This window comes from Haemorhous mexicanus, chromosome 3 (assembly GCF_027477595.1).
Source record: "Haemorhous mexicanus isolate bHaeMex1 chromosome 3, bHaeMex1.pri, whole genome shotgun sequence".
Classification (NCBI taxonomy): domain Eukaryota; kingdom Metazoa; phylum Chordata; class Aves; order Passeriformes; family Fringillidae; genus Haemorhous; species Haemorhous mexicanus.
Genome location: NC_082343.1, coordinates 55413319 through 55440646, shown reverse-complemented (window position 1 = coordinate 55440646; position 27328 = coordinate 55413319). Strand labels below are relative to the sequence as shown.

The following is a 27328-nucleotide window of genomic DNA, read 5'->3' as shown; positions in this document are numbered from 1 at the left end:
TCATCAATCCCAGGAGGTATTCATAAGGTAAAAGATGAAAGCAAGTGAAGGATGCAGGGGCCTTTGAAAATGACCTATATTGTGTTAAAAAAAAAAAAAATTGCTCAGGCTTTTTATGTTTCAAATGAGTAATTTCCTGTGAAATTGCAGTTGGTAAGGAAATAAAACATGATTATGCCTATCTCTGTCTCTTTTGTTTCCACAGGAAACCAATCTTCTTTTTTTTTCCTTGAACACAAGCTTCTGTGAAATGCTTTGTCCTTTTGGTGTCTGTTGAAAGGTTTCGTGAAAAAATCCCCATAGGCAAATGGAATGCAACCTGTTTATGTATACATATTATCACCCTCTGCTTTTTCTGGTAGAAAATTAAGTAACTTAATTGGGGCAAACTGCATGTAAAGTAATTTCCTGCACTGACAGAAATGCATTCTCACTATATATCTGAAGTTTTAGTGGGTTCTTTTGGTAGTTTAGCTGTTTGTTTTAAATTTAAAACTTAGTATTGGAAAATAATGATCCAGCAATGCAGATAGTTGGTCAGATTCTTAGCCGAGGTCCATCAGTGAAGCATCAGTAACTGCTTTGGGAAAGCTTTGCCCTTCTATCCCAGTGTCTACACCTGCCTAGAACCTGACCTTGTGTATCCACTTCAGATTAAGTCTGAAACACTTAAACCAGTTTTTATATACACATCTTTAATATTGGTGTACCATAAGTGAACTTGCTTTACATTTCTATTAATATGCACTAAATGTTAGACTGTAATATCAAAAATTAATGTGATAGATAAGCTGGTTTAGGTTGAATAATCATGTTCGTTCTCAACTTTGCTGCAAAGTATAATACATTTTTTTTATATTTCAGTGGAGTTTTGCAAAAGTGAAGGTCACAGAATATACACAAACTACAGTTGTGATTCTGTTTCGACTTAATGCTTGCATATATTTATATGTTAACTTTATCAGTTTGGGACCAGAATCATTAGTGCACTGAGCTGGAAGTAGTATATATCTTAACTTTTTAGTGTCTCTTATCTATTAGCAAAGATAATAGCATTATTTGGTATCAAACTGTTTATCTGGACTTAACAGACACAGGTGATTGATGGAAGTGACTTAGAGGTCTTTTCTTTTTTACTCTTAGTCTTGTGATATCTTTTCAACAAAATGAGATTATAAAGGGACATTTTTTTCTCAAAAATTTTGTCTTGAGCAGTATGGCAGTCATGGGGCCTGTAGGCCTGAATTCAAAACTAACTTAAGCTTTTTTATTGGTTGTTTTATGTTTACTGTACAAAAAATGTGAAGGTATGTGCCTGGGTGCTATGGACCATATGGTGAGCTTCTCTGAAGAACAGGACTGTCTTAAAACTTCTCCTGTGTCTGAATTACTGCACGAAAGGTTTGAGTGTGACAAAATGTGTCCTTCACATTATTTGAAGAGTCTTGAAGAGGTGAGAAGAGATAATGTTTGGTGTTTTTTTTTTCCTTAGGCCCAGAAAAGCAAATAAAGAAACCCAAACCATTTCTGCCACTCCTTTACACCATCTCTTGACAAATTGTCTTTCCATCTGGTGCCAGTTCAAGCTGTATCTGGAACATTGCTGCAAGATCTCATCTTTTTTTGGAGCTGCTTTCAGTGGAAAAAAGAAAAGAAAGGAAGTTAAAGGACTTATGAAAAAGTCAAGACTGCTGTGACCTTGATATCTGTTCATATTCCCTGTATAGAAGAGACACTTAAATGATGATCTGTGTAAAGACAGACAAAGTTATTTTTCTTTTCAAGGGTATGAGACAGTGAAACTCATCAAGTAGGAGTACAGGCATTTAGTAAACACCCAGACCAGCGCTCTGGATGTAGTGGAAACCATAGAACAGGCATCTACAAAACAAGTGAAATAGTGAACTTTGGCAAAAATGGCGTGTGAATTTAATCTGAACTTCCTTAAGGAATTAGAAAGAGAGGCTGTTCTGGAAGTCCTATACCGGGACCAGATGGTGAGAAAAACAGAGGAGGAAAGAATAAGGTAATGCTGTTCCCCTATTCCTGTTTTCTGTTCTTTTTTAGATTTTTTTTTCCTTCTAAATTACTGTTCTTCCACTTGTTGTCCTAAATGCACTCCTCTTATAACTTCTTCTTAGCTAATGCCTTTGTATTCTCTGGGAAATCTAAGATTATCCAGAGCCTCTTATTTTTGCCATTCTATTGACTCTACATTAAAGATCAGCAAATCCTGTTCACTGAATAATGTACTTAGTGAATTTTACTTCCAGCTTTCATAGAAAGTTCAGTTCCTGGCTGCACTTTTTCTTTGAAGGCTTTGTGGCATTTTCATCATGTTCCTATGTATGCATATGTGTAGTCTTGGTAACATGGAGCATGTTCAGATCTTTGGCTGGCTTGTTTAGCTTACATTGTGCCAAGACTGGAGTTTAGAATCATTGGATACCTGCTCATTGTGCAGAATCCATCACTGCTCCTCCTCACACACAACAGGCAGCAAGCACAGCACTCTGCCTTGGAGGTTGTTACTTGTGTCAATAGGTGTCATTGGTTAGGAAAGGATTTTATTTACTGATTTCACACTCGGCCAGTATCTCACCTGGCGAGGATAAAGGATAATTCTTCAGCACTTTATTTGCATAATGTCTTGGCTAGGACCAGGATTTCCCTAATAGCCAAGACATAAAGGAAATAAAGTGCTGGAGAATTATCCCTTGTATCCTGCTTTGTGATATTGCATCCCCCTGTAAAACTAGGTGGGTATTGGTGTGGGTAAGATATAAATTTTTAGTCCCTTAAATGTGGAAATTTAAACTTTGTTTACACCAAACATTTATGTAAGTATTATGGGACATATTAAACATAAAACAATATTAAAACAATAGTAATTATGTGAAGGGCTATATAGAAAGTCTGAATTTGTTAGAAAATCCTTTTCAACTGCTGATGATGTTACTATCAATTAAAAACATAGATCTTGATTATTGGTACATGCAATGGAAGCAAAGTTAATGACAAAGAAAGGTTTTGATATTTTGAGCTGTGTGCTGTTTTGGTTTGGTTTTTTAGCTTTCAGGTGATGCATTTGTTATGATTTTTTTTTTTTCTCAGTAGAATATTTAGTTCTTGGATAAATATGGTTTAAAAAAATAAATGGAAGGGAGCACTGTCTAGTCTCAGTTTTTGGAGGTGAATGCATAATCAATTGCATACAATGATTTCAGTGTGGAAAGCAGGCCTGAAATGAACAAAACCCCATTTATGTTAAACTATTTCTCTGTTACTATGCACAGTTCTGGTTGCACTGCAGAAATGCTGTGTATGCACCTTTTTAAACAGTGCTCAACAGAGAGGTCACACTGGAGGGCATATCTTCCACTAGAAATGGTATTACACAACCATGGTATTATTAATTTGTGCTTTAAATGAGGATTTTGTCCACTGTAATATTTTTTTCTTTTTTTCCTTTTTACCTGTGGAATTAGGAAAATGAAACTGCAGCTGCAGCAACTTCGGTGGAAGGGGGCAAAAGATGCAAGGCGTGAGTACCAGGAGAGGTCTTGCGCTCGCTGTCAGAAGTCACTGGGGCTGCTGGTGAACAGAGGCGCCGTGTGCAATGGCTGCAGCCACCGGGTGTGCTCGGAATGCCGCGTCTGCCTGAACCCCTGCCTTTGGAAATGCACCATTTGTTATGCTCATGGGTAAGGAACTTTGCCTTGCTCTAAAGCCACTGGTGTAGTGAGAATGTTGGCCGAGGTCCTGGTAGTGATGAAATGGATGGAAACTTTGTGTTGTTCTTCACATAGCTGATATTTCCTTTCCTGTGTTTAGCAAAATGGAGCCTCAGGGTAGGCCAAAGGTTCTGCGAGTGTGACAAAGATGATAATAGCAAATCATAGAAACAGTCGTGAGTTTCTGAGCCACAGAGAGAGCTCCTTCTCCTACTCAGTATTGAACCAGTGCATCCTCACAACCTGCTGAAGGTGCCGTGCTTTGATGTAGTATAGCAAATTTCTTTAATATTTCCTCATCATTATTTTCTGCCTCTAACCACTGGAGAAAGAAAGAAATCTGATTGACAAATAATTTGAAGTCATGCTTTATAAAATTTTAAAGGGCAAAAGCAATTAATAACATTACTAGGATTTGTTCAAGAATGGTCAGAAACACAAATTTGTTTACTTTGAGTTAGTTGATTTTTTTTCTTTTACTACATCACATTTTTGTATGTCAGGATGCAGGAAACAATCTTTCTTTTAATGTATTGACACTTTTTTTAATATCAAAATATTCCTTCATAGTCCATTCTATTCATTGCAATCTTTCTAAGCGAAATGCTTTAGATATATTTCTACATTTGATGAAAAATAATATGTAGGTGAAGAATTATAGTTTGGGAAATTATTCAAAAGCTCTGCTGGATAAATATCCCTGCAGAAAGGGTGAGGATTTGGGTGAAAATTTAGTTTATGCCAACACAAGATGAATTCACCACTCCACTCCCTCTGCAGGTGCTAAGATGAATTCACCACTCCACTCCCTCTGTAGGTGCCAAAATGAGATTAAAACAGAGGGAAATACAAGGCAAAGTATTGGTCTCGAGTTAAACAAATTTGTACTAGTTTGAAGTAATTTTTTATAGTTTGGAAGAGAGTTGTAAACCATTGCAAACAAGATATTCTCTGAGTCTTCAGTTTAGTTAGCAACTAAAATGCAAAATAGGTAGTTCAGCTATATTTATACTTGATACAAAATAGTTACTAGATTTTGGTTTGTGTGTTTTGCTGTGTTTCAAGCTTTATGCACTAAACTGAAAATTCAAAAGTTAACTTTCCTTATCCTTGTCTAGATAACCCTCCCCACTTCCTCTTGTTTTAAATTAGTTTCCAGTTATTTGGTGGCCACTGTGGAAACCCTCTATAGAGAGTCCTTGGTTGTTAAGCTGCTTTGTGTAGTGCTGCACACTCTTAATTATTTAATTAGCTGGTCCAGCTATTTAATGGTAAAACCAAGAAAACGTTATTTAGATTAATTAAAAGACCTTTTTACTTTTCCTTCAGGAAATTACCTTTTTTTTTAATCTTGCTAATACAGATGGGTATGCCAGCTGTCATTGAATTTCTCTTTATGTGAAGAGAGTACATTTGGTCTTTAGTCATGATGTAAAATCAATTAAATTCAGTCAGACTTCTTCCATTGCCTTCAGTGAGCTTTACATCAAAGCTGCAAATCTCTAGAAGGGTTGGGAGTGCAGCAATGTGGTAAATGGTACTCAGCCCCTTTTGTTCATCCTGGTGAGGAGAAAATAGGATGGCTAAAAATAGTAAGAGCTAATTTCCAAGTCCCAAGTAACTGTAATTTTGGGTCTTGCTTATCACTAGAATAATTTTTTCTTGAACCAAACAGCAGCAGCACTATGGAGGTTCTGCCCTAGACACTGGGGTCATGTTTGTAAGGAATGTGCTTAAACACCTTAGTGAAAGAGCATGTAGGGATAGGCAAATTTTGTATTTCTTACAAAATAAGAAATTCTGAAAACCTTGTGAACAGAAAAAGTTTGTATCTTTCACCTGGAAGAGGCATCTTTTATGAGAATGGAGTAGGTATAGCATAGTCATCTGTTCAGTTATGCACAAGGGTCTACGGTTGGGTAGAAAATGTGCAGTCTATGTGGGTGCTGATTTTTTTTAAGAGTCTGCATTGTTGCTTAAAAAAATGTCATTAAAATGCCTGAAAGGCTTTAAAATCAAGTGACAGAACCAAAAGTATCCTACCTATAGTTTGTTTGATGTAGAATAAGATGAGGTGAAATGGCAGACCCACAGGTTTTGTTGCCTTGCCCATTTGTGGATATCACTTTAGCTCTTGTATTTAGAGATTTTGCTTTCTTAGGAAGATAAGCCCTACATGAATTTACTGTTTGTATGCTGTTGCCAGTTTCAAGCAATTTTGGCAGAGGAGATGGTAATAAAGAGATTAATTTTATAGAAGGAAAATCAACAACTGGGTAGAGAAAAAGTTTAGCAGTGCCTGCGCTAAGGAAATCTTTGCAGTGAGACTTCATCTTATAGTAAGCACCACAAAATTGACAAGGAAGGGAGATATTATGTATGCCCTTAAAATTAGTAAGACATTTGGATGAGAATATGGAACCTGAAGGATCCAGAGAATCCTATCCTCAGTTAATTTTTTTTTTTGTTTGTTTAATAATGGGTGAGTTTAAATTGCAGGCTTCATGAAGAGTAAGATTTGTTGAAAATCTGATCATGACAGAACTGTTTAATCTGATATAATCTTGTACTTGCTAATCATTACTTTTCTGTTCCTGAGATCCTGGTGCCTTTATAGGACATTGATGTAACTGATGGTAGCCTCCAGAAAATGGAGAGATAGGCCATGAAGCCCCTGTGCTGCCAGGGCTGTGGAGCTCAGTGCTCCCTGATAGCCATCCTAAGATCTGCCTGGGACCATGTCCTTTAGCATGAGCATTCAGATGAGGCTGCAGCTGTAAGGAGCCAGCTCCCCAGTCAGCACAGGTGCCTGGGCTGCTTTGCAGGTTGGTTGTGCAGACTGAAGTCTGCCCAGAACCCTCCTGCCTTCAGAGCAATGGCCAGAGCAGCATGTATCACTTTCCATGCCCAGTCCTACACTGCAAAAAGAAAAACAGGCTACCAAAAAAACACCCCCCCACCCCAACCAAAACAAATGTCCCCAAAGGATTCCTCCCCTCCATGTTGTTTTCAGACCCACAGCAAAACCAGTCAATAGATTGAGTAGTCATGAAATCTTAGTTTTACAGTAGGATTTATAAAGGATGTTGGATTGTTACATGGTAACTGGACGTTTGAAGAAATGCGCTTGTAAACATTTTGATTTAGCTCTCTTTAAATTGTTTTTCAGAGATGTGAAAGTGAAGGCTGGTGAATGGTTCTTTGAGGAACGAGCGAAGAAATATCCAGGTGAAGGTAATCACTGGAACAGATCATAAACTGCTATGTAATGAGAAGTTGTCATCTAAGTCAAACGCAGAATGTCGTCTGACACTGTATCCAATGTTTCTTCCATTGTCTGTGAAAACAAGTCTCACAGTCCATCTGTCTGTGCAGTAAATAAAACATGAACACAAATTAGCAGAATGCATTTAAAAGTATAACTTATTTTGTCGGAGTAATAAAAATAAGAATATTTTGTCCATGTAAATTTAAATTAATGAGCGTGTAAGACTTCTAAGAAATATAATGATGTGAAATTAATATAGAAATGTTATATGTACAGGAAGATAATGATCTTGCATTCATCATTTGTCAAAGTTTAAACTTCAGGTGCTTTCATTGAGGAGGTTCTAAAGCCTAAAGAAATGATAGACTAGAATAAAAACCCCCATGTGTAGTTATAAATCAGCAGAGAGTTAAGCACTGTTTCGTTACCTTCAGCCAGCTGGCTGTGCCATTGCCTTATACTGGGTCTTTTCAGTGCCATTAAAAGTACAAAGTTCTAAAAGAAATTATAGAGGATGTGGATGGAATGCTCTATGGAGAATGTGTTTTGCCAGCAAAGGAGCAGTTAGTGTTTGTTTTCACCTACAATAACTAGCAAGGTGGAGAAGATTTGTTTCCTCTTTCCCTTGAAGTGCCACTTCAGGTAGGCATCTACTTAATTTTGTGCCTAACTGCAGTTAAATGATACAGTTTCACTTCCAGTATCTGCATCTATGTTTGAGAGTAGTCGGTAAAAAGGAAAGAGCTAGGCCTTAAATCGCTATTGGGAAGCTTGAATAGGAAGAAGTCTATAAAAGAAAGAGTGTAATCAGGCAAATTTTGGGTGGTAGGTGTTTGTGAAAGGCAGCAGCATATTTAGAAACTAAACTGAAGTTTCGTTTCCTGTTAAAGTTTTATTTTCCTGTTAAAACAATTCATTTAAAATTTGAAAGATTTCACTAAAGTTCATTCTAGCTAACACAATTTCTGATTTTAAAGTGTTAGTTGACTGATCTTTTTAAAGCACAATTTCATCCAATAACCATTGATAATAATTTCCCCTCATTCTTTTCAACAAGTATGAAGCTGGTAGTTTTATCAATCTATTAATAATATATTATTATTGGAAAATGTTGTTCTTGGATATCAAATCTCATAATGCAAGGTACTGACTGTCCCTTTTCCCAGCAATATAAATTAGTTCTCACTTTGAATTATGAAGGCTTTGTGGATTCTTGAAGCATTTTGCTTAGTTGGTCTAATGGTAATGCTGTTGACATGATAAAGATCTAAGGACATGCAGAAGATAAACCTACAGGGATAAATGTGTTTTGTTTAGTTCCTTTGATTAGACCAGCTGATATATTTAAAGGAGTTTAAAAAGTGACAAATTTTGAAACACAGCAGTCTTTATGCAATCTTCAATCCTGGAGGGACAGTGCCCTCTTTTGGTTTGAAAATATAACTGAAGTAATCACTAGAAAGTAAGTTGAACTGAAAAAAAATATTTTACAGTGAAGTTTTCTCATGCTGTGTAGTAATAAAACCCCAAAACATTGTCATGCTTTTTATTAATTTTTTTGTATCTTCTGCCTAAAGAATGAGATTAATGTTTTCATTAAAGTGTTAGATTACTTTTCATGACCACTCAATTTAAAGTCTAAGATAGCAAATGTTATTTATCAATAAGAGAGAATTCTGGAGTTCCGATTGAAAATTCTAACATCCGTGAGCTGATTATTGTTTCTACCACTGCTAAGGTCTATTAATTTCATGTAAGTAATGTTATAATTGATGGCATCTTCAGCAAAACATGATCACATGTTGCTTTCTGTATCAGGAATTACTAGTGCTTAAAGTCATTCCAGATAATTTCAGTTCACCATTTGTTATATTTGCAATTCCTCCAGGAATAAACAACGGTTTTATGAGTCTTCATTGTTCATGCCTGATGGAGCTCTTGCTCCTTGGTGTCTTCACATCCTGTGGCTGCTCAGCTCAGGGATGTGCCATGGTTGCTGTTTCCCTGCAGGGATGCTCTTAGCAAAGGCTCTCACTCACGTTTGCGAGCTAGTCAAGCATTTTCGTCATTGCTCAGGTCTCTAGTAGGAAGAGTGAAAAAAATTTCCATGAGGTGCCAGAGTTGACCATGTGCCTGTTCTTGCAGACTTTTTTTAGTGTTTGAGTTTTGTGGCTGAAGTGTGCTTCAGCACAGTGGGCCCATGCACCGCCTGCCTCCTGGACCCTGGGAGACTGACAGCCCTTAGCAACCTAGGAATTGGCATGTTGGCATCTCTGTGTGATTGCCCTTAGCATTTGTGAGGAGTTCATCTGAGTGTGTCACCTGCAACAGGGGACGATGAAATCATGGTGTGGTGTGAGGTGCAGGAGAGACTTGTGTGTTGCTTGGCACGTGTGCTGATACATTAGTTGGGAATTGACTTCATTCCTGACTTGCATGTGCTTCTGTAAACACAGGCCAGTTCCTGAAAGGCTCTGATTTTAAAAAGTGTTGTAAAGGCATAACTGATGTTGCTACTAAGTGATCTCTGGACTCTTCTTTCCCTCCTTCATAGGCAGACATGAAACAGTTGGTGCAAGGCTCTTGGAATCTTACCAGAATCTGAGGTAAGACTCATAAAAGGACAGACAGTCCTGGGACACTGCAAATTTGTATGGGTGATATATTTTATGTTATAAACCAACCAGTAATTTTTATTCCTTTATTATGAAAAAGAATCAATACTTTTGGAGTTCAAATGATGAAAGCATAGAAAAAGTTTCACTTTTAGCTGTCAGCAATCCACAGAATAGATCTCACATACAACAGAGAGAAAGTAACCATGTTTGGAGTAATAGTATGTTACTTGAAATGGAGGGATGTGCATTCTCTTTGTTTTATCTGCTTATATTTTTTACATAACTCTTTATACAATTATCTGTTAAATTTGCAAAATACTTTTAAATTATTATAAAGGAAAGTTATTTACTAGGTGTCATAACAGCATCATTATTTGTTCAATGGGAGATATTGCTGATATGATAGTTTTACAATAAATAGTAGACAAGAAGTTAGACACTTCCACTTCCCAAACTTAAAAAAAAAAAATTTAAAATCTAATTTACATGAATAAATACTTTGACTGGAGGGCAATACACGACCATACTTAAGTTATTACCAGTGATATATTATGAAGTAAAAGTCTGCTCATTATGTTATTTAAGGAGGCCTCTGCCTTAAAATAAACCAACCAAAAAAAAAAATACAACACCAAACAGCAACAACTACTGTTGCTGTTAAACAAACCAATGAAAAAAAACCCCAAAAGCCCTGTGTAAAATAAGATATTAAGAGATTGTTTCAATTTATAATTGTCTGACAAGGCACAGCTTCATAAGAAAAACTTATATTCAGCTGGATATGATCCTAACCAAGACTTGCTTTTACCTGGATGTGGTAAAAATTAAAAAAGAATGAAGAAGGAAGTTCACCAGCTACCTTAGGATCTGTGATTGTGCTGTGATAACAGAATCAGGCAGATTTTTTATTTTTTTTTAGCAGACCAGGACTATCACCACAGGTGGAATGGCAGGAATGTTTAAAGGGTCTTTAGCAGCTCTGAACTCAGGCAAGGAAGGATCCTTTTAGTATTGTAAATAAAGATGACTGCCTAATGAAAACATCTCTGAACAAGACATGGGGTGCGTTTTACAGCAATTGTGTTTTAGAATTCAGGACAAGGACTGTGATACTCCCAGCCATATAGAAATCTAGGGAGTTTATCCTAAATTTGGTCTTCCTGATAGTTCTATTTTAATAATTTTACCTGGAGCACCCCAAGATTGAGAAGGTAGAAAGAACAGGCAATAAACCTGTACTGCAACTCTTACAGACACAGGATGTTGACCCAGACCTTTATAGAGTGCAGGAAACATGGGTAATAAATAAATAAACCATGTCCATGCACAATATCTTCATCTGTTGGCATCATATATTAATTATTGTGCTGTTTATCTCTTAAATTTCTAGCAAAATTTCTGTCGTACCTCCAACTCCACCTCCTTTCACAGAATCACCAGCAAGAACCAATGTGATGGGTAATGTATGTATCTGCAAAATATACATATTAGTGCACCCCTTAGAGTGTCATTTATATGAAAAGATCAACCACAGAAATGTGGTAAATGTCTGCTGCAACATCCCTCTGCAATAGAAATGCAGCCTTTTGCTACTTTGTCATTATTTTTATGCTGCATGGGTACTGGGAGAGAGAGTTTAGAGGCTATGAGGGCTGCTTTCAATTATTTTTCAGTTTTTGAGAGAAGTGGTTAACCACTCGAGATTAGGATGCTGCATCTGGTTTTGGTGCCTCATCACAGGAGGACTGGACTGAGATCTGAGTTCCACTCAAACCTGAAGAATCCCGTGTTCCTGTGACATTCAGTAGTCATGTGTCACTTTCATTACTAAGTGAGAAACAGTGAATTTGATGGCTGCCTTTGCATTGCAGTTTCTAGTGGGTACAATAGTAGAACAAGGCTTGAAACTCACAGAAATTGCACTATTTAGTTTAATTTTGTACTGGACCCTCAGGCCCTGGTTTTGAAGACCATTGCAATTCTGTAAACATTCTTATGTACTTACCTAGAGTTTGATGAAAACTCTTTGTTCTGTAATAGATAAAAGTATTAAATACCTTACCACAAATCAGTGATGTAATTAGCTCTGTTTATGAACTTATGATGTGATCTTTCTGTGAGGAGTTCTGCTTATATGTGAAAGACCATGGATCTTAAAAGATGACTTTCCATACATCAATGTATGTCCTCAGATGTATTTGTCTACAGAAGTGAGCAAAGGGCTGCAGCTTTACCATCTGATTGTTATGTGGTCTGTAGATATATAATCATGGGAACTTTAAAATTACAAATCTTTTGTGTTTTCTTACTCTTTGCATCTCTCATTTTCAGGAACTTGGAGAGTCTAAAAGGTTTAATAAATCTGTGGAAAACTTGTTTTTGTCTCTCACAACACATATAAAAAGTAAGTAGCTTTCACTGTCTTGTCATTCCAGGATAATGTAGTCAAATGTTTTGATTTTTTGGCCACAATGTTGGCCAAGAAGTTGTTATAAAAAAAGGCTATCAAGTAATGGCTGAAACTATTAATGCCAAGGCTGTGCCAACCTGAACAATAATACAGGAAATCTAATTCTACTAAAGTATTCTGCCAGTTGTTAAAAAAACTGATTATATCAAACCAGAACACCTTTCTTGTAAAGATGTGAAAAGACTGTATAATTTTTCATTTACCAGGTGTTCAGATGCAGTATATTTAATTTATGCTAGAGTAATAACTAATTTCTGATCTTCATGTTATCTGGCTGAACCCCAGCTGACCCAGTTAAAGAGTCTGTCATTTAACAGGAGTTTAATATTTTCATTCCCTGGCAGTATTTATGAGAACTTCCTTCCTCTTTCTCAGTCTAGTTGTGTGGAATTGTTCAGTGCACCTTTCTAAGTGCTTTCCAGTCCTAACAACTCCTGTTCCCTTCTGATGCTTTTGGTTCCCTCCATTCTCTTACACTGCCTACTGTTCCTATGGATGCAGACTGTGTGTGCACCTCTAAGGCTAACTACACTGAGGACAGTCAGCCTTTGTGAAAAACAAATTAAAGGCATCAGTGACCAGAGGAAAACAACTTCTGAGCCTTAAGAAGATTACAGGGGCTTGCAAATTTGCATGGATTTGAACAAACCGTAGTATTTTCTTACTAGCTTCAACTTACACAACCTCACATACGAGATTAGACCTGAAGAAATCTGGCTTCACTGCCTTTCTGCCTTTCCCCCTAAGTCTTGTTTTATTTCTTATTTGAACTTACCTTTAGCTTCTTCCACCCGTCTTAAAGACCTATTCTCCTTGAACTATGCAAATTTAATGTTGTGTCTGTGAGAACACATATTAAAGCTATGCAGAGACGTGGTGATCTGCTCCCAAAGAGAAGTATACAGTGGTGTAAGACCCTGGAAACAGTAATAGTGGCAGCACAGAACTGGATGCAAATTAATTTATTCAGCTTTCTGTTGGTTTTAAGCCTGGCTGTATCCCAGAGTTACTGGTAAAAACTGCCAGGACTGCAGCAAGCTAATTTATTATTTCCCTGCTACCAAAAGGAAGGTTCTACTCCACTCACATCTTTTCTCTCTGTTTTGAGCATTATGCTGCTTAATTACCATCTGGAACCCTCTGGAAACTGGTTTAGCTCTTTTAAAGGGCAGAAAATTAACCTAGACAAAACACATAGGTACTTTTCTGCTGTTTTAGTGAGTTAAATGGGATCAAGATAAGATATATGTCGGAACATCTACAACAGAGGGTGCTGGTCCATATGATCAGGAGCCATATCAGGGATGGAGAAGAGCAGAGCAGGCATTCCAGAGGGAGATGGAAGCAAGTTATTGGTTCAGTTCAGCTACAGGTGAAACCCCACTCAGGTGCTCTCATCCTCAGTTAACGTGGAGCAGTTTTATTTGGGAGAAAATAACAGGCTGTTGCAATCACTGAAGTCAGTAATTCAAAAGTGTAGGAAGTGTTACAGAGAGAAAGACTTGGGTTTCTTGACTTAAGAGAGCAGCTTTTTCAGACTGTATGGCTTCTCAATGAAACCTGGTACTGTGCTGATAAATGTTTTTGATCACGAGTGTCTAAAGTTAGTACTCTGTATCTTATCTAGATAAAAGTGTCCTGGTTTGCAGAGGTATTTAATACACCCAGCTCTTGTGTGCTGCAGTAAATAAACCTGGAGAAGCTCGTTGTGCCTCTGACTGTCTCACTGGAGGCAGTGTGTGTGCGTGTCTGAGAGCAGCAGGAACAAGGGATCGGCGCGTGCAGCACAAAGCTGCCATTGTACACTCTGCTCCTTTATGCTGCTACCTCCTGCTCCAGTGGGGCTTGGCAGCAAGAGGAGATTGTAATCCAGTGGTGGCCTTTCGGTGAATGTAAAATGAATTACTGGTTGTAGTTTTATTTGCAGTGAAAAATTGTCCTCGGCACTAAAGAGAGTGTCAGTCTTATGATATTTGGGTAGAGAAGCCAAAAGAGGAATAGATATGCAAACTGAACATTTGTGTTTTCTCACACAATAACCTGTTCTATAACCAGTTCCCTGTAAGAGAGTCTGAGGCAAGGCTGGTGTTTCTGCCTCTACTGCTGGTCAAGCTTCTCAGATTGTATCTATTCCATTAGAACTCTCAATTCCAGTCTCTTTTATGATCTCTGATTTCATTGTGTATGTTAAAAACCTGGTTTCGTTTACAGAGATGGCTTAATTGAGCCTGCCTTTGAATGGGTCACATGGTGCCTTAATGGTGTACACAGAGTACAGTAAACATCTGAGGACTGATTGCTGCTAAGAACAAAACTAACCCAGAGTGTCTTTAAAAATCACACTTGAGTGCCATTGTTTTTGAATACTATAATGTTGTATTGTCTGCTGTCTGAGGTTCCTCCACAGAGGTTCATGTTGTGAGAGAAGTGTTTATTTCTTCTGTATGAATTAAACATATGATAGCTATTTCATGTGCTACTTATAAATTTTTAATTTTTCAGAGAGTCTATCTGGGATTGACAACAAAGTATCTGCAGTTAAGCCTGCTCATATTCAACTTCAGAAATCATGGATTAGTGCTGCCCTTCCCTTTAAGCAAAATTCTGAGTGTACGCTAAGGAATAAGAAGTGAAAAGTGGGGCATCAGATGTTCAATAGTTCTGTAGATTTATTTGCCAATAAACTAAATGTTACTGAAGTGCTAATTCAATGAGATGCTTAAGTATGGACATGAGCTTATCCATATGAATAATGTTATTGAAGTCAATGTGGGCTATTCAGGTTCTTAAAATTATATGTGGTTTGGGACCAGAGTATGTAACATCCTTTCTCTCATCCATATTTTGGAATACATTTCTAAATATTTTCCAATATGATCTTCTTTCTACTTCTCATTGTCATGTTGCTTTATGCTGTTGTAATGATTTTGCTTTTATCCTGAACCAAACCAAACTGCTTTACCAATCAAACTATACATAGGAGCTGTAGTTGCTGCTTCTGAGAGGAAACTGTATTTGATGGCTCACCGTTCCTTGCAGCAGCTATAATGACAGGCAGCAAGGAGTATAATTTCCAGTTGAAACAGCATGAAAGATTTAGGCAGGAAAAATATAATTATATACAATATGACAACCACTTGTCTTCCCAGCTGTTTCTTACTCTTAGGAGATCAATTCTAAAGGTACAGGATGACAGTTTGAAAGCTACAGAATTAGCCTATAAATCTATAGGATTGCTTGCAAAGTTTGTTATAGTGACTTTTCTCTTTATTCTATCTTCAGAAATATCAAAGTCCCAGAATGATATGGCTGACAGATGTGTCCTAACCACAGATTGTGGGAAGAATGTGGAAAGAAGAAAGCAAAGAAGGAGCCAGTCTGACACTGCAATCAACATTACAAGCAGGGTATCCATATTATTATACACAGTCTCTAACAGTATGAGCTGTCTCAGAGTGAAATGCATTTGTGAGAGCAATCATGTGCACAGTGGAATTTTCCTTTTATTTTGTGAACAGGACATAGCTGATGTTCACTGACTGTGGTCAGAACTCTGATTCTTCACAGGTTTTTTACAGATTCTGTACAACTGATGTCAGCCTAGAGTTGAAGTGTTAGACTGGGATTTTTAACAAGAGAAGGAAGGATGGTGAGGATGGGACGTTTTGCTCTCAGGTGGTCACAGATTCTCTTGAGGTTGAATTGATACCTGCTATATGTGATTGTAAGACTGCAGGGAGGTGCTCTGTCTTGTCTTCTTCCTGCCCCTTTTGCTGCTGAACAGGACAAGCTATGACCATCCCAGACTCATCCTGATGTTTTCTGAGCATTTTTTAACTTGTCAGGGAGAAAGCATTGCTGTTAGTTGCTATGCAACCTCCCTTTCCCTTTTGCTTTGGTTACAGTCTCTAATTTTCAGTGTTTTCTTTAGAAGTTTGAGAATAATCCAGTCAAATGTTTTCCTATAAATTGTGCAGGGCTGAAGATGATCTCACATTTCTGTTTTAGAGTTACACTGAAGATTTTGTTTTGTACACTTTCAGCTCTCAAGTGACTGAACTTTGTCCAGTTTTTTGTACTCAGTTTTCCACATTGTGGTTACTTACTGAATTGCCTTGTTAGTCTGAGTGAGGCAGAGTGGTTTGCTAAGTGCCTGGATTAGATGCTGAGAAAAGCCTTTGCTTTGAGCCAGATCTTGTGGCACACATTGCTCACAGCTCCCTTGTGCACTTTTTCGTTTTCCTCAGAAGTGTTAGGTGCTGATAAATGGAAGAGACAGGATGTCACATTGCATGAACTTGGCAGTTTGAATTGACCCAACAACATCTGAGAACTCTGTGAAATTAGTTCTGTTATTTGTATATGCAATTAAATTATCAATAGAATTGGCAACAGTTATTGGTTACCTGAGTGCTGCTTTCATTGTGGTGTGCTGCTGTGTGGCAAGCCACACTTTAGTATTAGCTTTATTCCACAGGTGGAGAACTGCCCCTTAGTGCATTGAAAAACATCACAGCTGGGGGTAATGTGAGTTCAGACTATGCTTCACTGCATGCTGATCACAATCAATCTGCCACATTTAAAAGATGGATATGGATTCTTTGGCTTAAGAAATTAATTAGTAGGAGAATCCAAATTATTTGTGTGGGTTTTTAATTGCCCGTTGAAAAATTTAGAACTTCGGTCCACACTTTGCACTGCAAGTTTTGAAAAATATGTTTCAATGTTTCTGTGCCAGAGTGCTATTTCTCTGAGTCATTTGATCTCTGGACTATATTTAAGCTAAAATTTTAGTTTTGTGAGAAGTAACTTTTTTTTTTTTTATTGTGAATGTCCTTCAGCTTTGTTTTCCTTTAGAAAGGGTAGCTGTTCACATCCTTACTGGAACTATGGCTTAAGTTATGGGACAGAACCTGTTTTAAATTACACTGGCCAAACAACTAATTATATTTATAAGAAAATATCATGTTGAAATCTTACTTGTTATGATTTCCACCCCAGAAGAACTTTTGTTTTCAGAGCATGAATCAGAAGAGTGGCTTTTCCCTCTAGAAATTGTATTTTTCTCTAAGGAATGACTGTGAAGTAGTAACTGTAACCACAAGTTTGAATGTGCAGTGTTGAAGACTGGGGCACTATTTAAGCCTCAAGGACACTGTCTGTTTCTTAAGTTTGTTTTCTAAATTTGTGATGTGTGCAGAGCTTGATTCCTTTGGATTAAATTTGAAAGAGATTGTACTTAAACTCAGTATTAGTGAAAAAAACCAAATCCAATGGCAAGAAGTACCAGCCAGTGTAAAATCTGGATTTTGAGGGCCTCTTATCTTTAGAATCCCTAAGTTTACTAAGGGAAGTGCAGTTATCCCTGCCTCACTGGGGGAACAAGAAGGCATGTGCCACATTTGGGAGCTGTTTGTGGTGTGTTGGTAGCTGTGGGATACCTCTCCTGTGGTAACAGCAGCAGACAGTAGAGCTGGGCTGGGCTTGTGTGATCTGCTGCTGAGTTTAGCACTGGAAGCTTTGTTGCCTTGTCAGCCACTTATGTTCTGTACTGCACAATAGCAAAGTCTTTCTGATAAGTAGAAGCCAAAATTCAGTGTATTCAGCTTGTTTTGGTTAGCAAGTGAAAATTGCTTGTGTTTCAGATTTTATAAAGCAGAAGACAGTTTCCCTGCTAGGAAATACTATTTTGGGTTTACTTGGGGATTTTTTGAGACTGAATTCTGCATGCATTTTCTGTCTGTTTCCCTCTCACAAGGTAACTTAATTGTTGCATCTGTTCTTAAGGCAGGGCACTTAATAGACACCACAATTTCTGTGTTTTAGAATAACAGCTGACTGGTTAAGATTTTGCACAACCTGTATTATCTCACCTCTTGTCCTCATTCTCTAGTGCTGTCTGCTGCTGTGCAGGAGGGATTCTTTCACGTTTCCTTTGTGCAAATAAGTCCTAATCCTTGCTATTGATTCAGTCACACTATATTCTTTTTAGTATTTCAGGGAATCTGTTGCACAATTTTTTAAAAATAAGTTATTTTCTTAGATCCTAACTCTGTAAAATTTCTTACCTTGCTTTTTTTCCTATCCATTGAGGTGTCAACATACTTTTCATAGATTATATTATCCCCAGGAAGTGGTGTACCACAAACACCAATATTTTGAGCATGTTTCCAGCCCTATGTATTTGTATTTCAGCACCTCAATCTATTAGCTGCTGTTCTTGGTAACAGAGGTGGCTGAAGATAAATCTCAAGGAGTTTTGATTTAGATATATATCAGAAATTATCAGGGTTTTCATGGGAAAATTGGAGAGGTGAATGGACTTAGTCAAAGCAAAGTCAAGAACACCTTGGAATTTTAAACTTTTTCTACAAACAAAGAGAAGGGAACTTGTCAGTGTGTTTCAATTTTCAAATCTCTTTCAACTTATGTTCATTCTTGCATAGGTAAATATGGGCATGTGTCATGCATATTGCAAAATACAGTTTTTAATTTCCTGGAGGCAAGATTATATTTTCTTCCAAAATTACTGTTTTGTTAAGGTCTAATAAGGACTTTTATTAATATATTGCTACTTTTGGTGTGTTATTAGTAGACTGCTGTTAGTAATTGCTGTGGTTGTGACCCTTAGATTAGCTGGTGGTATGTTGATTTTAAAAAATTATTAATATAATGAGTGTACCACTAACTGGGTTGAGGGAGTTATAAATCAACATTTAAATTAAGTTGCTACATTATCTTTGAAGGTGTGCCATCTTCATGACCTTAATCAGAGTCAGTTGTAAATATTTATTGAGTTTTCTTGATAATATTCTTGAATCAGGATATTTTTCTTAATTTTTTTTTTAAAAATACTTTCTGAATTTCTTACAGATGAAAAATACACCCAGTCTGCAACAGCTCATCACTGGGGCCCAAAATGACAGTGAAACTCAGGGCAAAAGTAGTTGCAAGGAAGAAGAAGACATAACAACAAGTCCCACTAGTGATACAGTTTTCTGTGATGGCAAAAAGCATGTAAGTTAAAGGTGAAACACAACAGAAGACGTGCTTAAAGGGAACTGTTATAAAAGCTTTTGCAGAATATTGGTGTATTTTGGATTATGTTACAAAATCATCAGATACAAACTCAATTGCACTTGAGTTTGTATCTGATGAAAGACTGATACTTTTGGTACAGTCCTCATAGTAACACTGTGAACCTTTTGAAGCATAAGGCAAATTAATAATGGATAATTGATGGATATATCATCCACTGATAATGAATAATTGATGAATAACTTCTTCTGAATTTTGCAAATGCAGCTAACATTCTTCCCATTTGATTATTAGGATTGGGATTATGAATGTGTTACTTTCTCACCCGGTATCTGGCTTTTTCTCTTCAAGCTTCATTTACCAGAAAGGTTTTGTCAGTCTGCAAGAACTGTGGTATTGGAAATGTCAGTGGAAATTCAAATGTCAGAATGCCAGTGAATGAAGAGGAAACTGACAGTGGTGGAAGCCAGGGGAGCAGTTCGTAGGCTTAGGGGATGACATTGAATCATCCTCTGTTGGATGGCATTTTGAATGCTGCAAATGAGAGAGAAGGAAGCTGGTTATAAATGAATTCAGCACAGTGCTTTAAAGCTTCTGTGATTAACTGTGGAAGCTAATTTCTATCTATTAGTGATGAGGTTAAGCAAGGTGAAGTATCCAAAGAATTCCTGACTGATCTTGTAAAGAAGGGAACTCAAATGACTTGGGGACTCAAAATTAAATCAGGCTGCTCACTTGACAGAGAAGCAGAAACACACACAGGGACCTAGGTACTCTCTTGTAGTTCATTGCACTGGGGAGTCTGAGGTGTTAAGCTGACAAATGGAAAACAGTTTTGTGTTACATTTGTGATTCCCATGACAACCATTTGAGCTCGACTACAGAAAGCTCAGTTTTAAAGCGGAAATATTTTCTGCTATTCCATAAAGGTGGAGGTCAAAATCCATTAAACTTCTCTTTATGGATAATTGTTGAATGTTGAAGGCCACTCCATAAAAAAAATGTATCTTCCAGAACATCAGATGGCATCAGCAGAAGTACAATATGTTAAGTCATTGCGAAATCCCTGCTCACTGAACCAAAAGTGGTGACTTACACATAAAATGTATGGGATGCCTGATCAGGTGGGAGACATATGTAGTGATATTCAGTCCAAACATCATTAATCATAACACCTATCCAGCCTTCCTAAATAAATAGGGTGTTCTATGGAATACATATGAGGTACTTTCACAGAATTTTGTTTTGGTACATATGAGCTTAGGACAAAACTCTGTTTGCATTCCATTTCCATAATAGATTTTGGTGGAAAATAAACACTTTCTGGTCTGGTGAATAAAAATATGTTAGTGACTGAAAGTGCAGAGCTGAACAAAGCTGCAAGTTAGACTGATTACACTGTTACACTTCTTGTGAAGGGAGCAAGATTATCTGCAAACATCAGGTCAAAACAGCCCTTACCTTTCTTTTGACTTCCTCAGTAAGCACTGTGACCCTTCTTTTGACACGTGTGTGTGTGTTGCTTAGAGCTGAAAAGAGAGAGCAGGTAGCCTCTTTAATCTAATAAATCCCTTGGTGTGAAATGAGTATTTGGCATGCTGTACAAAGGAAGAAAAGCATCTCCACAGAGGAGAGATATGATCTTGCAAACACTGCTTTGCACTTGTAGCTGCTGGGTTGTGCAATGCAGAGCTCCTTGGACAACCAGTCCTGTGTGGGTTGGTGTTTATTTTCGGGGGGAGGAGTGATCTAACACAGATATCTTAGCAATCTAGGGCGGTGTTGCTGAGAGACTGATCACAACAGTGGTGCCTTTGTGACAAATGCTGTGTGAAAAGTTTCTAGGGCTCACCTTAAAGAATATCATTATAAATGAATGGAGATCAAACTGTTCTGAGTTGATAATTTGTTACAGTGAAGGCAAGATAGCACCCTAGATTTATGTGTCTGGTCTGGGCCACCCAAAGGATTGATCTCTTCCTGCTTTGCAGTGTCCTGCCTTCTGTCAATGCTAGAGACACAAGTGCTCTTTATATTTGGTCCATCCACACATATAAAGCATCCAAACCTTTGACCCAAAGGTGGAAGTGAATGAAAGGAGAACAAAGTGGCTGAGCTCAGCTAGGGAACATCTTTATGCACCTACATACAACAGCTGGAAGTATTCATGTTTTAATCTCTCCTGAATGGCCTGCAATACAGAATGCATAATTTTTATATGGAATTGGGACATCTTGTAAAGGGCACTTTGGTATTTCCTCTAATACGTGGTAGAACCAAATGTCTTGGTAGTGTACCCTACTATGAGCTATGTATTAAAAACAGTCTAATTCAATGTGGTTTTTTGTGTTTTTAGATTTCAGAGGGTTTTTTATTCTCTTTCAGATACTTAGCTCATTTTTCTCATGGGAAACACAGCAGCTTTATTCGGAAACAGTTTCTAGATCCAGAAGTGACTTAAAGAGTTTTCTCAGCCTACGAAGTTTACTGAAGAGAAGAGGGCAAAGCAGTAGAATTGCAATTGCAGTTGTGATTTTTTGGGAATGTTATGGAAGCAATGGAATATTTTATACAGATTACCCTAAATTTCATGATTTGCAGTAGCTTTACAGTGATATCTGTAAAAATAATGATTACTGAGGGAAATAGATGTTTTGTCCTGTTTGGTCTGAAGCTGCTTTTACCAAACATTTGTCTTTTTTTAGGGGAGCTTGTATAGTCTTAGCAGCACTTGCACTGAGTCTGGCAATTTTGGCAAGGCTAACATCACAGGAGAAATAGAGTTTGCCCTAAAGTACGACTTCAGAGCTTGCATCTTGGAAATCTGCATCAAGGGATGCAAGAACCTGGCTTATGGAGAGGAGAAGAAGAAAAAGTGTAACCCGTAAGTATATCTGTAGAGAAGAAGGAACATAAGGAAAACATTCTGGTTTTTACAATACTTGTACATGTTCTGAGTGAAATGGGTTGATATATGTTTGTATGCAATACTGGCACCTTCAGAACATCCAACATACACACCAACCCTTTGTACAGATACACACTGCAAGACAAACGGATTTTGTACCAGTTCTTATTCCATTATGCTAGGAGTTCTTTCCCTGCCTGTGAGCAGGCAGCTGGGGATGTGTATTGCTGGTGAGTACCTTTGAGCCTCAGGAATAGCTGTTCAGTGTTTAATTCTTAAGTTGTGGCTGAAACATGAGATGTCCTGTTTCTAATTCATCTGCTGACCCATTGTGGGTCTCTGCGTGGGTGCTACACTACTAGGGCGCTTCCATCTTCTCTGATAACATTTCTTCCATCTTCTGTAAACATTTCAGCTGCTACAACATATTTTAAAATCAAAAGCTGTTTAATAATTATGCACCATTGTAAGAGGAAGAAGTAAATATTTCTGTGCATAAAACATGCCATATAAAATCTTGGTTGGGTAATTAAGCCTTGGTGATTTCTCTGTTTATCACTAAAGAGTGCTCTCTGACCATGCAGTCACCACTGACAGAAAATCACCAGGTAGGATCCCTGACTACCTGCTCTTGCCCCTGCTGTCTCACTGTGTTTGAGCATTTGAGGGCCCACATTGTAATCATGGACTTGCAGTCACCTTCACCTAGAAGGATGATGGGTTTTTTGCAGGTCTTGCAGAGAATATTCATAAAGACAAGCTTGGTGGTGAGCAGTGCCTCGCTGGAAGAGCAGCCTGTGGAGAAGGGCTGTTTGGAGCACTTCAGAAGTGGGTCAAGGTTCTCAAAGTCCCCTGGTAATTAAGCCTGGCAAGCAGTTGCAGGAAGCCTGAAAGGCAATGTGGGAAGTGCTGTGTAGTAAACATTATATTCTCTATGGATATATATTTATATACTTCTGTTAGTTTCCAAGCCAGATGAAAAAGTACAGCACACTTATTTGACATGCTTGCTGAAAAGCAGGCTTTTAACTGATGTTTAAAACCTGATTAATTATTTAGCTTACTTGCCGTTTTGAAGTCTGGCTGGCTATGTTTTAATTAAAATTATTTGGGCTCATAGAACAAGAGGCTAAATCTTCTAGTACTTGTGTATTTTAAAAACTGGGTTTACCTATGGATCAATTTGGAAAAAATAGGGAATGTGTGTAAGTTCTGCATTGATGATATGAGATACAGCTGATTTTATTTGCCCAGTAAGTTAATCAAGAGGCTCTTTTAAAATTAATTTAAAACATAATGTCTGAAATATGTTTAAGTACAGTTTAAAAATGCTTTGTATTGTGTAATCAGCTGCTCCTCTCCCTGACAGGCTAGAAGCACTCTCTGTTGCTGAAGTTCTTTAGTTTTGAAGCCATAACACAAGTACAGCCCAGTGAACTGATATTAAGGAAATATTTGAGTCTTAGTGTTCACTTGACCTACACTTGAGAAACCTTGGGTATGAATCATTGGTGCTTGATATTGGCCCAACTCAGCTTCCAGAAATTTTTTTGGCTGGTTTTTCTTGAATCAACGTTAGGGCAATTTTGAACCCTTGAGGCAATCTCCCATTTTTGTTCTAGTGGCTGTCAGAATAATTAGCATTTGTAAGACAAGACCTCCGAGTTATTCTGTATTATTTACCTGATGTTGTGAAGATGAGATTTTCTTCATGAATGTTGGGGGACAAGTAGCTGTGATTCTGAAGTTGATTGAGTTTATGTATTTTTTTTTTCTTTGAGCACATAATTTGCTGTTTATTTTTATCATAAAGCTGTCACTACAACTGACAAGGTGACTTCTTTAGGGGGCTGTTTTATCAGAGGCCAAGAGTATGACAACAGGATTCCTATTCAGATCTTAATCCCTCCCAACTACAATGGAATTGAAACTCATTATCTGAATGGTACACAAAGATAGCTGAATATCCACAAGGATATTGAGAAAATATATAAATAATATTTTGCCATTTTATTGCTTGGGAACTTAGAAAGTCAATAAAGTTGTTTAAGAATGAAGAAACGTCTCATTGATCCTCCCTGCTCCTTCTGATCACTTTCTATGTATCTTTATCTCCAAGGTATGTGAAGGTTTATTTACTTCCTGATAAATCTCCTTGGAGTAAGAGGAAGACAGCTGTCAAAAAGAGCACAGTGGATCCAGAGTTTGATGAGACTTTGAAGGTATGGTTTGCAATCCCATGCTGCTAAGTGTGCACTTCCATGGTACAATCCTGCAGGTTCTGAACTGACCTGATGGGGCAAATTTAGGAATCACTGAAAATAATAAGCTTAAAAATTAGGGGTTTTCAGTCTAAATAAGAGAGATTTGCTTTTGGAGCTGCAACAGTAAATTGCAAACCATTAGAGAAGTCTATCTCTGTCCAAGAAAGTACTTTTAGTGAATACCAGTATTGGTCTGATTTACCATGTCTCAAAAGCAAAGTGTCTTCCATAGATGCTTTTTCTTGTACATTCAGAAACTGGGTGCATTTGAGAACAAATATCCCTTTCAAGTGACACCCTTTGGTCAGTGCCCTTGGAAGTGTCTCTCTACAGTTAAGTGTGTGCCAGCTGAAATCCACCATCTCCAAAACATTTTCTCCTTCCTTTTCCCTCTGCAACTGATGCCAGGCTGTTTCTTTGTGGTGTCTAATTTCGCACATTAATAATCCCAGCAGAGAAGAGTAGTTATGATTTCAACTCCTCAATGCCCTTCAGTATTGCTTCTTGCATCCTTGTTAGAATTGTGCATAGGAAGCAGGAATCATTATTCTTACTTCCCAGACACTTCATTAAATATGAAGCTGAGTACTGTCAGCCAGGAGAGCCAGCCTTAGTTTGGTTGTTTTCAGCTTTCCCAGCTCCAGTTCTGTACTCAGATCACTGTAAACCATTTTTTTGTGAGTGTGCTTTGGCAAGCTGCAGTAGGACATAAGATGATGAGTTCTTCAGTAATATGTTGTCTTGGAAGAGATATGACACAAAGTTAGTGGAGAGGCAAACTTGGGTTGCTTCTTGAACTACGCAAAAGTTTCAGTGTTATCCCCAGCTCTTGGTGTGTGTGAACATCAAGAATCAATAGTGAGCAAAATAAGCAAAATGTTTGTAAAGACAATAGTCAAAGTTTGATAATAAAGGATTTTTGTAATGTGTGTGATTTTTATACAGCCCAAAGCCTGTCTGTAGGGTTTAAACTGGCAGAAAAAATGGCCAGAAAATCACTGGTCCTAATTTTATAGTTGTTTTTCAATTAGAAATATTTTAAAATAGTTTAATTATTAGTTTATCCAAAGTAGCAGAAACGGTCAAAAGTGCATGGCACTACTGCAGGTGAGCTCCATCATGATGCTGACATCCAGCTGGGTGGGATTCAGCTGCAGGTTAAGGCACCTGCATTTGGAGGTAGCTGCATGTGTGAGGGCTGTGTGAGTGCTCTTGGGAGTCACTGGAGCCCAGGGTGACTCAGGTTGATGAGCCACAGAGTCCACACCCAGCTTGTGATTCAGCAGTCTAAATATGGGTACTGATTTCCTTGCTTGTGCCATTGCCCTCAGCTTTCCATGCAGGTCACCTGTGGGCTGGGTTTGGCAGTCTCAGGGGGTGTATTAGATACCCAGCAATGTCTCAAAGGGCTCTAACTATGTTTGGAGAGTGGATCAAGGCTTTCATTAGTCATCAGCTGAATTACTTCCTTGCCCCTGCTGGCTGCATTAAGTAGATGTCCACTGACCAGAATGGGAATTTAAGAACCATCATTAGGTGTCCTCTTCTTGAACTGGCTTCCAGAGGAGGCACATTCTGCTGGGAGTGTAAACAGAAATATATGTATATATAAACATATATATGTGTATAAATGAAACACACAAAAAAACCCCAAAAAACCAACAAAAAAAAAACCACAACCAAACCCAAACAAACCCAAAGCCCACCCCACCCAGACCCTCCTAAACCAAAAAAAAAAAACCCAAAGCCCCAGCAAAAATGGTCAAGAATTATTTAAAGTTCTGAATTTATAATCAAAAACTTTAGCAAGGCAGGTCAAGGTCTTCCTGGAATGTTGTTTCCTATTTGAATGAGCACCATTCAGCATGTATAATATATGGGTAGTTGGGTTTTTTTCAGATTGCAAAGCACGGTCAGACAACATGGTTCTGTCTGCATCCAGAGGCCTTCAGTCATGCTGTGGCTGGGCTTCCTGGGAGCAGGTCATGAGTGTGGGCCTGCATTCATGCTGTGCATTGCTCTGTAAATGCTGTTTGTCTTTCTAGTACAAGATTGAGCACTCCCAGCTGAGAAGTCGGCAGCTTCAGATGTCTGTGTGGCATGCAGGAGCTCTCAAATACAGGGTGTTTTTGGGGGAAGTGGTGATTCCCCTGGCAGCATGGAATTTTGAGGAGGACTCGATGCAGTTTGACTGGTACCCACTCAAACCCAAGGTGATTCTAAGTTTTTGTGCTTAATTGTACCTTAAGAGCAAGATGTGGTGAAAGCTGTGAGAAAGATCACTCTTACGAGATCATTGAGGGGAAGGTGCTGTCAGTCCAGCCCATTAGCAAGATGTGTTGGAAGCACAAATAAGCTGTGAGAAGGATGTGAGAATAAGCTGTGAGCATGATTGCAGTAATGCAGGTTTCTGTATGTCCCTTTCTTCAGCTTGAGAAGCCTGAAGATCTTATCCAGTACAGCGCTGAACTCCTCGTGTCTGCAAGGCTGTCGGTACCAGCCCAGTATCAAAACCTCCAGTCTGAAGGTATAAAATATTTTGGCATGCATGACTGCTTAACAGTTGCTCTATGATCCTAATGATTTAGTTGCTCAAGATCCTAATTAACAGATCCTCTAATGATCTTAGAGTTCTATTCCAACATAAATGATTGTGTGAATTCCTTGGCTAGAAAAGAATTGACATTAATGAAGGACTGGCAAAGTGTCCATGTGATGATCCTGTATGGGTTTTTAACAGCTACAGCAATTGGTGCTTTGTGGTGCTTAGATTATTTAAAATCAAAACATTTTCAAGCTTTGTATATTTGTTCTTTTTAATGCCAACAAAAGTTGTACATTATAATGGCATCAGTATGTTGCAACCAGCTGTTTTCAAAACTTGTACCTCTCATGATGTTACCAGTAGAGGTTATTCTGGAGGTGAAACAGCAGTTCTGCTGTACAAGGCAGAGACTGCCAATTTGGGGGAAGTTTGGAAGGGAAGTATCTGCAAGGATACCAGACCAGCACCCTTGGTTCCTCCAGT

At 38.0% G+C, this 27328-nt stretch overlaps 1 protein-coding gene across 1 annotated transcript in view; it reads left to right on the top strand.

The window, feature by feature from the left end:
• Positions 1 to 27328, top strand: part of SYTL3 (synaptotagmin like 3) — a 32807-nt gene that overhangs the window by 2115 nt on the left and 3364 nt on the right. The window contains exons 2-13 of the mRNA XM_059841890.1: positions 1493 to 2026; positions 3489 to 3704; positions 6904 to 6968; positions 9557 to 9608; positions 11011 to 11083; positions 11952 to 12024; positions 15373 to 15497; positions 18964 to 19107; positions 21834 to 22012; positions 24156 to 24258; positions 26346 to 26513; positions 26731 to 26827. Of these exons, the coding sequence (XP_059697873.1) occupies positions 1917 to 2026; positions 3489 to 3704; positions 6904 to 6968; positions 9557 to 9608; positions 11011 to 11083; positions 11952 to 12024; positions 15373 to 15497; positions 18964 to 19107; positions 21834 to 22012; positions 24156 to 24258; positions 26346 to 26513; positions 26731 to 26827 (1405 nt within the window). The 5' untranslated portion in view covers positions 1493 to 1916. The remainder of the gene's footprint in view (positions 1 to 1492; positions 2027 to 3488; positions 3705 to 6903; positions 6969 to 9556; positions 9609 to 11010; positions 11084 to 11951; positions 12025 to 15372; positions 15498 to 18963; positions 19108 to 21833; positions 22013 to 24155; positions 24259 to 26345; positions 26514 to 26730; positions 26828 to 27328) is intronic.